The sequence below is a fragment of the Pygocentrus nattereri genome, chromosome 16 (assembly GCF_015220715.1).
Source record: "Pygocentrus nattereri isolate fPygNat1 chromosome 16, fPygNat1.pri, whole genome shotgun sequence".
Lineage (NCBI taxonomy): Eukaryota > Metazoa > Chordata > Actinopteri > Characiformes > Serrasalmidae > Pygocentrus > Pygocentrus nattereri.
This window is the reverse complement of record NC_051226.1, coordinates 3,706,269-3,716,268: the sequence shown is the minus strand read 5'-3', so window position 1 is coordinate 3,716,268 and position 10,000 is coordinate 3,706,269. Positions and strand designations below refer to the sequence as shown.

Below are 10,000 nucleotides of genomic sequence, written 5' to 3'. Positions count from 1 at the left end.
CGGAGAGACTCGACCAGAACAGTGAGTAACAAACAAACAAATAAACAAAGCAGCTTCAGCGCGTTCCGTCTGCAGGGCAGTGATTTGTGATGGTAGAGCTGAATATGTAACGGTCAGTCAGTCGTGATCAGAGAGGCTCTAATTAACACTGAGGCTCTAATTAACACTGAGGCTCTAATTAACACAGACTCCAACGCTGAGGCTCTAATTAACACTGAGGCTCTAATTAACACAGAGACTCTAATTAACACAGATACTCTAATTAACACTGAGACTCCAACACTGAGGCTCTAATTAACACTGAGACTCCAACGCTGAGGCTCTAATTAACACAGACTCCAACGCTGAGGCTCTAATTAACACAGAAACTCTAATTAACACTGAGACTCCAACACTGAGGCTCTAATTAACACAGACTCCAACGCTGAGGCTCTAATTAACACAGAAACTCTAATTAACACTGAGACTCCAACACTGAGGCTTTAAGTAACACAGAGACTCTAATTAACACTGAGACTCCAACACTGAGGCTTTAATTAACACAGAGACTCTAATTAACACAGACTCCAACACAGGCTTTAATCAACACTGAGGCTCTAATCAACACTGAGACTCCAACACTGAGGCTCTAATCAACACCGAGGCTCTAATTAACACTGAGGCTTTAATCAAAACTGAGGCTTTAATCAACACTGAGACTCTAATTAACACTGAGGCTCTAATCAACACTGAGACTCCAACACTGAGGCTCTAATCAACACCGAGGCTCTAATTAACACTGAGGCTTTAATCAAAACTGAGGCTTTAATCAACACTGAGGCTTTAATCAACACTGAGGCTATAATTAACACAGACTCCAACACTGAGGCTTTAATTAACACTGAGGCTCTAATTAACACAGAGACTCTAAGATTGAGGCTTTAATCAACATTGAGGCTCTAATTAACACTGAGACTCTAACACTGAGGCTCTAATTAACACAGACTCCAACGCTGAGGCTCTAATTAACACCGAGACTAACACTGAGGCTCTAATTAACACTGAGACTCTAACACTGAGGCTCTAACACAGATTCCAATTAACAAGGAGGCTCTAATTAACGCTAATTGTCTATTTTCTGAACAGAAACCTGTGATTCCTTTGTTAAATATAGACTTTATCACTTCAACATACTTATTTTGTTGAAACATTGGCTTAGGATTTAGAAATATTGCCTTAGCAACGCGGAATAAAGACTGTAGAAATATTGATTTAATATATTGTAATGACGATGTCTCTAAATGTCTCTAAACATTTACTGAATATCTTAAAATGACATTTTTTCCAGATATTGACTCAGAAATTAGCAATAATTCTGTTGAAATATTGACAACATATTGAAGTGCTTATTGTCTCAAAATAATACCGTGGAAAAAAAAGTCTTGTCATACTGAATCAGTATTTCAAAATATTGAGTAAAAATGACGAAACATTGACAGTGTGATCCAGTAATGACTGATTTTCTCAGAAATAAGTAAAACCCTGAAACAGACACTGCCTCGCAATATTCAATCAGCATTTTGAAGTACGGACTCAGGCTGTTAATCAAATAATGACTCACAATGTAAAAATAATGACATAATATCTCATAATAATGACATCACGAAACAGTTACTTTCCTGAAATTCAGTAACTCATTATTTCAGCACAGCATTTCTAGGCAAGTTCTTTCGAGATATGAAGTCAGAAAAGACTCGTAGGAATCTTTGCATGATGTTTTGCATGAAAGGCCTTTAATTTTGTTGTAGTTTCAGCACCGCAGCCAGCTCCTCCTCTCAGCTCCTCACTGCAGTGTCAACTAATCAATCGATCAATCAGTCAGTCCTCGACACAGCTTCTTAGACTTAGACTAACAGCTCAGATACGAGCGTCAGAGCAACAAGAGCAACATCCCCTATCGGGTCAAAACTCAGAAACGCTCCAGAGCGGCTCCTGGTCCACTTTTACTCTGGGCAAGTATTATATGAGCATTTATACTGATAAATTTTCCAAATTCTAAATCTCCGGGTCATTCACACTGGGCCTCCGTGTACAGTTCACTAAGTGATTAAACTTGATAGCACAATAATGTTACATATAAAAATAGATGACATATGTAGCTCATAAAGACAACGGGTTATATCCTTCAACAGGTTTCCATTTATGGAGAGAAATTATATATATATATATATATATAATGCTGTCCTGTCCAAAGAAAAACAAGTCTCTCCAAAACTTCACAGGAGAAGAAAAAAACCTACTTTACTTTTAATGTAAGTCAATGGAACCAGAATTTCTCCGTCATTTTGGTCCATTCATCATGAAATTTACACGCGATGCAAAGAAAACTGAAAAACAACAAAAATGGAGATGCGAGGTTTTGTTCCAACGAAAGCGATGTTTTTCATTGGACAGTGATGATATACACATGCATACATATATACACTCATATGTATGTGTGCGTACGTAGTTCTTTGAAGATGACATTCTAGCCATCCATCCATCCATCCATCCATCCATCCATTTCCAGAAATGGTATATAAACTAAATCCTTTGTTGAGCTGACCCCTCTGTTTGTCTATCTAGATATAAAATCTTAGACATTTCTGGCTCACTTCCATCTCTGGTTTCTCTCAGATCCTTTCCTGCTGACCTCCTACCAGAGCCCTTCAGACAGAACTGGAGAGTCCATCTGGACTCCAAACAACAAACCGCCCTCTTTCCTCTCCTCCTCCTCCTCCTCCTCCTCATCTCCGTCCCTCAACGAGCTTCTCCAGGCCATGGGTGAGCAAACCAAGAGCGACCGAGTGGAGCCGAACCCCTCTGAGGACCTGCTGAGAGACGGAGAGGTCAGGACCTGGCTGGACGCGCTGCTTCCTTCTGGACGCTTCAGGAAAATGGACATCAGCTGGTCGAGTCCGGACAGAAAGAAACGTAACTTCTCTTTAGGCTTGGCTGGAATGTGCTGCAACCAGGGCTGCACCAAAAACGACATCGGCCGCCTCTGCTGAGGAATGGACGGAGGGATAAATGGACAGATTGGGGGGGGGGGGGGGGGGGGGGTTGGATGGAGGGATAAAGTACGAAAGGTGTGCTCCAGGACTTCAAACTCTCAAAAAGTGTTAATTAACCCCTTAAAATATATTATATACATATGTATACATACACATACTGACACATATATACAGTGCTGTGCCAACGTCGTAACATAACAGTAAATACAAATCAGCTTCAATGCAATAAAAACAGAATATGTTAAAATTCCATCAGCAGGGGAAGATTTTATTTAACGAAGGACTGATTGATTTTATTTAACGATGACTGCAATTAACGCTGGGCTTCCTCGAGGAGACGTTTGGAAATGGTTAAACAAACACATTGACACATAAAACCACTGACTGTATATTTTTATTTTATATATATATATATATATATATATATATATAAAATATATGTGTTTGAGATGACCCACACACACACACACACACACACACACACACGTTTTTCTGAGCAGACAGATGTAGTCCAGTTGAGCTATTTTATATTTTTTTTTCAGGCATCTAAAACTAACACAGTATTGTATATGATAAGTATGATACTAAGCCTGTAGTTTAAGGGGTTAATTAATGCCACACCTTTGTGTTTTAACACAGTGTATCTCTGACGGTCAGAGCAAATCTCAACAGGCCGACTGTGTTAAATGTAATAGAGTGTTTTGTTTTGCGAGTGTGTTTACAGGTTTCAGAACGAAGGGTCAAACTGTAACGCTGGTGTGTCAAACATCTGTCCCAAATAACCCAACCTGTAAATACTGTATGCTGTGAAGATGTAAACAAAAATGCATAACTAATAAATAAATGTCACTGTCAAAAAGTTGAACCTAAAAAACGTCTTACTGACTGATGCCTGAAAGCTTAAAGACCAACAACCAAGTTCTTCTGCAGTGATTTTTATATGAAATACTGAGCAACATCTGTAATAAGTCAAAGCTGCTTTAAGCATTCATAAGGCTACACAACACCTACATAAGCCTTCCATGACAACTGACTTAAACTCGCATGCACCTTTATATAGGCTTATTCCAACAAGCCTCAGTTTGTCCTACATGCTGTTATGTCAGCGTCACGAAAGGCTTCATGTAGCCTGATGAACGCAGGCCTTCAGGAAAGTGTTACCAAAAAACAGAATACGTCCATTCCAGCCATAAAAATCTGTTTTATATTTCCTAAATTACTTCATTCAGAAACAGAAATGAAGAAAAGAAGAAAAAGAAACGGAAACGTTACAGAATTTTCTCCCTTTCGCTTAAAGATATGAAAGTGACAAAGACTGACATACAACCAAAGAAACAGCAGGAAATCCATATAAACTACACCAGGTTTACATATACAAACACAAAAATAATGTAATGCATACATTTTCAGAAATCTATATAAAAAGTCCACACACTCCATCAAAAGTTCAGGTTTTTTAAGTCCATGAAGAAAATTCAGCATCCAGCTGCGCTGAAATGTTCCTTTGATACAAAAAGCTGACGTCTTGGTGGCGTCAGTGAAAACAGCCGAACCCGGAGCTCCACCAACGTTCACTGCCTACGCTGACCAGTCCTTCTATTGCCTTTCATTCGCTGACTAAAAACGGTCAGGCGGCACAAACTACACATTCCCGATGCTTTACCGTCCATCAATGAGGCCACACAGTTCACCCCCCCCCCCCCCGGCCCCCCGCCCCGAAGTCAATAAACACCATTTGTGTGGGTTTATGGACAAAAAACAGTTCATTTCTTTACTGTGCCCTTAAGGCTGATACATGTAAATCGCCTCTGCTGTGATTGGCTGTCCTGCATTGTGCTTTTTTCAAATAGCAGTCAGGGCTCAAACACTCCTTAGCTAAACTGCTGAAGGCTGAACAGGCAGATATATGGAGAAAAAGAGAGAGAAAAAAAACATTTTTCTTTTGTCAGCTTAATTTCCTTATATGGACTGTATGGGAAGACGAACACACTCTGCCTTTAAAAATGTAACGCCATACCTCGTTTTACAAAGCGCAGATTTCCAAAACAGATTAAGCTTAAGCCTGGACTAAAAGGCTTTTCAGGGGTGAACTACCACAGAGTTTAGTCCTAAAGTAGCCTTAACTCGTGTCCAGGAGACTTGCTGTAAAGAGTATCACAGAGATCCGCTATGGATGCTGCACGTTGCTAATAAAACCCTTACGAACCTCAAAATAACAAGCCTTAGTATGTAATAAACCTGGGATTTTTAGGGCTTAGTTAATGTTTGTTGCTGCTTAAAGGAAAAAAAAACCTTTGGGCTTAATAAAGCCTGTTATATCCCCTCAATACCGCAGTGCACGGCATGTATGAGCCGCTACGGAAGCCGAAAAGAGTGAGATCAGTAAATTTGCAATTCAATTTTGAAAATCCTCACAGACTCTGGCTGTATGTCCTGCACACGCTAATCAAATTCCTACGAACCCCATATCTCCGGCACTGGCCACTGATGGACAGCTTGTGATTATAATTATTATAATTCTTCCCAGCATGGTGGATGAATAAAGATGGTTAATTACACCACAACCCCACCACCGACACGCAAACCCTCACTCTGACGCAAACACGGCTCCATTAGTACAGATCTAGAAAGAGAAGAACTGTAACGCACTCCACTCAGACTCATCTCGCCACAAACGTGTACATATTTACCAAGAAATGTCTTTTTACGCCCCCACACAGACAAACCGAGAGAAAGAGACGGACTCATCTCATTCACCGCCACGGCAAATACATGCAGTATAATAAACACCAAGTGTTACACTAAAAAACAACCAAACAAAAAAAACAGCAATATTAAACTTCAGTCAGACCTTTTTTAATACCTTGAAGTGATACCATGATAACTTTCTGCTTTTAGCCCTTAACTGGCCAGAACCCACTGGCAGGCCCACAGTCTCATTACTAAGAGTAGCTCAGCCAGTCTGAAGTCCCTGGAGTTACTGAGTAATAAGCCTGGGATTTTAAGCAACTTAACACTAATTAGTTAACAAAGCAACTTGATACTAATTCATAGTTTGTAATGTTGGTTGCTGCATAAAGGAAAAAAAAAAACCCAAAAAAACAAAAAATGCGTCCGACTGGCCGAACAAAGCCGGTCATTTCAATACTGCAGTGCACAGCATATATGAGCCGCTGTGGGAGCAGAAAAAACACGCACTCCTCGCTCCCCACGTTTGCCGTCAGTGTCCGGCGCTAGTTCACTATCCCAGAATGATGCGAGCTCAGAAGATGCAGCAGTGGCGCCCTCCAGTGGGCAGCAGAGAGATTACTCTTCCGTCAGCCTTCTTTACTCTCTCTGAATGTGTCCACCGAGCGGCCAAGAGATTTGAAAGACGGACGCTGGCTCGGGTCGGCTGCCCAACAGTCCTTCATCAGAGAGTGCACCTGACGAAGAGAGAGAAAACAAATAACTGCTGTAGGAAAACTGGACTTTCATTTTCTGTCCCAATCTCTAACTGACCAAAAGCTGAAGCTCAAACAAATCTACACACTATACTGCCAAAAGCGTTCACTCGTCTGGCTTCACGCGCATGAAATTGAGTGACATCCCATTCTTAATCCATAGGGTTTAATATGATGTCGGCCCACCCTTTGCAGCTATAACAGCTTCAGCTCTTCTGGGAAGGCTTTCCACAAGGGTTAGGAGTGTTTATGGGAATGTTTGACCGTTCTTCCAGAAGCACATTTGTGAGGTCAGACACTGATGTTGGACGAGAAGGCCTGGCTCACAGTCTCCGCTCTAATTCATCCCAAAGGTGTTCTATGGGGTTGAGGTCAGGACTCTGTGCAGGCCAGTCAAGTTCTTCCACACCAAACTGGCTCATCCGTGTCTTTATGGACCTGCTTTGTGCACTGGTGTGCAGTCATGTTGGAAGAGGAAGGGGCCGTCCCCAAACTGTTCCCACAAAGTTGGGAGCACTAAGGGGCCGAGCCCAACCCCTGAAAAACAACCCCACACCATGATCCCCCCTACACCAAACTTTACACTCGGCATAATGCAGTCAGACAAGTACCGTCTCCTGGCAACTGCCGAACCCAGACTCGTCCATCGGATTTCCAGATGGAGAAGTGTGATTGATCGCTCCAGAGAACACGTCTCCACTGCTCTAGAGTCCAGTGGCGGAGCTTCACTGAGCTCCTGAGAGCGACCCATTCTTTCACTAATGTCTGTAGAAGCAGTCTGCAGGCCGAGGGGCTCGGCTTTATACACCTGTGGCCATGGAAGTGACTGGAACACCTGAATTCAATGATTCGGGTGGGTGAGTGAGGACTTCTGGCAATATAGTGTATGAGTCACTGTGGATATTCATTTAATTATAAATTATTACTGATGTCATCCACAGCAACGATTATTAGCTTCCTAATAACTCCTTTTAGAAACTTACAAAGTTGCACAGGATTAGTGTTAATTTAGGATCATTTTATACATTCCTATGCCACAACATTGCCTTTATGTTATTAAAAGCATAGATCGAACAATGTAAAGAAGAAGTGGTCCTGTGTAGATGATTAATAAACTCTTACAATATTATTAGTAACATATCAACAACATATCAGTGACGTGTTAGTAGTGAAGCATCTGAATACACTTCTGGCCAGACATCAGCTCAAACTGCCGGCCGTCTGTGTGTATCTGGGTGTTACCTCAGCAGGGCATTCCTCAGGCGCTGGCAATCTGTAGTTATGTTTGAGCAGATCTATCAGGTGATAGACGATCATCTGTCCCTGCTTATCAATACCCATCTTCTCCATAAACACCTGAGGAGCACAACCATGGCATCAAATTCACATTAAAGTGGTAGTTCACGTTGTCATACAGTGTAAGAAGCCACATAAGCGACTGTATGTATGTAATTTGTATGCCGACTGGTGAACATAAGCTTTTAAGAGCTACTTTAGTCTCGTAGCTCCGGCACCACTTGGCTGATCAACTACATTTGGGGATAAATAGGGAAAGCTGTGCAAATCAGATTTTTCACCAAATTGTCACTTTAACATGAAAATAACAGCAAACTTTCTGAAGGAATGTCTCACCCAGAAACGCGAACGTGACTAATAATGCATGGAAAGCAGTAAGAGCTGGATAGCATTATGCAAATGTGATCCGCACTAGATTTACATGAGTCCCTAGAGCTTTCCCATATTTTTGGTAGAGCATTTGTGCCATCAAGAGAGATTTATAGTGTCATATTCAATTTTATAACTGAGCATCATGTGTGTTCAGCAGATGACGATCAGTTAGTTACTTAACATGGTCTGTGTGCTTGATGTGGACTAAGAAGGATAAAGGAAAATGAGAGAAAAAGGAAACAAGAGAGAGAGACAGAGAGAGAGCGAGAGCGAGACAGCGAGAGAGCGAGAGACATCGAGTGAGAGAGAGCGAGACAGCGAGAGAGCGAGAGAGAGTGGGAGAGAGAGAGAGCGAGACAGCGAGAGAGAGAGATATCGATAGAGAATGAGAGAGCGAGACAGCGAGAGAGCCGTGAGACATAGAGAGAGAGAGAGAGAGAGAGAGAGAGCGAGAGTGAGCGAGCGAGAGAGGGGGGGGAGATAGAGAGAGAGAGAGAGAGAGAGAGAGAGGGAGAGAGAGAGCGAGAGTGAGCGAGCGAGAGGGGGGGGATAGAGAGAGAGAAAGAGAGAGGGAGGGAGAGAGAGAGAGAGAGAGAGAGAGAGAGAGAGAGCGCAAGAGTGAGCGAGCGAGAGAGGGGGGAGATAGAGAGAGAGAGAGAAAGAGAGAGGGAGGGAGAGAGAGAGAGAGAGAGCGAGAGAGAGAGGGGGGGGAGATAGAGAGAGAGAGAGAGAAAGAGAGGGAGGGAGAGAGAGAGAGAGAGAGAGAGAGAGAGCGCAAGCGAGAGAGGGGGGGAGATAGAGATAGAGAGATAGAGAGAGAGAGAGAGAAAGAGAGAGGGAGGGAGGGAGAGAGAGAGAGGTAGACTTACAGCAGGTGGGCTGCAGCTTTTATCGCTGTAGGTGAAAAGTTCGTACAGAACGACTCCAAAACTCCACACGTCCGACGCCACTGAGAACTTACTCTCTGTCAGGGACTCAGGAGCGTACCTTCAGCACAACAAACACACTTAAGCCATAATCACCATCATCATCCTCATTTTGTACTTACAGAGGTTTGTATACAGCCTAAGATCTCAGAACTGTGTCTACCTTTATTATACTTGATTACAGAGGCAGACGCAGCTCCAGAAATAAGTGTTTATGGCTACGTTCACATTACAAGCCTTGTCACTCAAATCTGTTCTTCTGCTCAGATCCGATCTCTCTGCCTCGATGGTTCACACTCGTTTAGGTCAGTGACTCAAATCGGTCATTAATGTGATGAACCGGCGTCCTGAACTGACCCTCATGAGCTCCTCCTACTCAGTAACGTCACGTGACTGAATCACTGCATCATCAGCACAAACTAACGAGCAGAACGAGCTTCGCTGAGAAGATCATTAACTCTGATCAGCTCTCAGCTTCATTATTAGAGCCAGACGGAGGAGAAGAAGGTGAGATGAGCTGCTTTTCCACCGTTTACAGGCTTTATCTTCTATTCGGCGCTGTTGCCATGGTAACGCTGAACGATGGTCACGCACAGTGGAAAAAAAGCACATGAACATGAACGATCTGAGCGTCACATTAAGGTCACACGGCCACGAATCGGATACGCATCCGATCTAGGACCACGTCTGAAAGTGGCTCAGGTGGGATTTGAAAAGATCAGATTTGAAAAACATCAGCAAACGTCACACTTCAGTCACATTACGGCGTAAAATCGGATTTGTGCCACTTTAACCCGGTAATGTGAACGTAGCCTATGACGGTGCTCCTAACCTTATAGGACACAGTACTCTGATCACATGAACGTTTAAGGCACTATCACGTGCACGCACCCTGTGCAGGACTTCACGGCTCTTCAAACAGACTAAGTGT

General features: G+C 42.7%; 2 protein-coding genes across 5 annotated transcripts in view; one reads left to right on the top strand and one right to left on the bottom strand.

Moving 5' to 3' along the window:
• The window catches only part of rln1 (relaxin 1), a 3,285-nt gene extending 238 nt beyond the window's left edge, over nucleotides 1-3,047 (top strand). The window contains exons 1-2 of the mRNA XM_017685085.2: nucleotides 1-21; nucleotides 2,656-3,047. The exon at nucleotides 1-21 is cut by the window's left edge and continues 238 nt beyond it. Coding sequence (XP_017540574.2) covers nucleotides 1-21; nucleotides 2,656-3,029 — 395 coding nt within the window. The 3' untranslated portion in view covers nucleotides 3,030-3,047. The remainder of the gene's footprint in view (nucleotides 22-2,655) is intronic.
• Nucleotides 3,048-4,972: 1,925 nt separating this feature from the next.
• The window catches only part of jak2a (Janus kinase 2a), a 92,270-nt gene continuing 87,242 nt past the window's right edge, over nucleotides 4,973-10,000 (bottom strand). For 3 of the 4 annotated variants that reach the window (XM_017685088.2, XM_037545948.1, XM_037545949.1), the window contains 3 exons: nucleotides 9,013-9,130; nucleotides 7,718-7,831; nucleotides 6,323-6,457 (listed from right to left, as the gene is read on the bottom strand). In XM_017685088.2, coding sequence (XP_017540577.2) covers nucleotides 6,350-6,457; nucleotides 7,718-7,831; nucleotides 9,013-9,130 — 340 coding nt within the window. In that variant the 3' untranslated portion in view covers nucleotides 6,323-6,349. Of the gene's footprint in view, nucleotides 6,458-7,717; nucleotides 7,832-9,012; nucleotides 9,131-10,000 lie in introns of all 4 variants that reach the window. The other variant, XM_017685086.2, reaches the window with a different exon arrangement.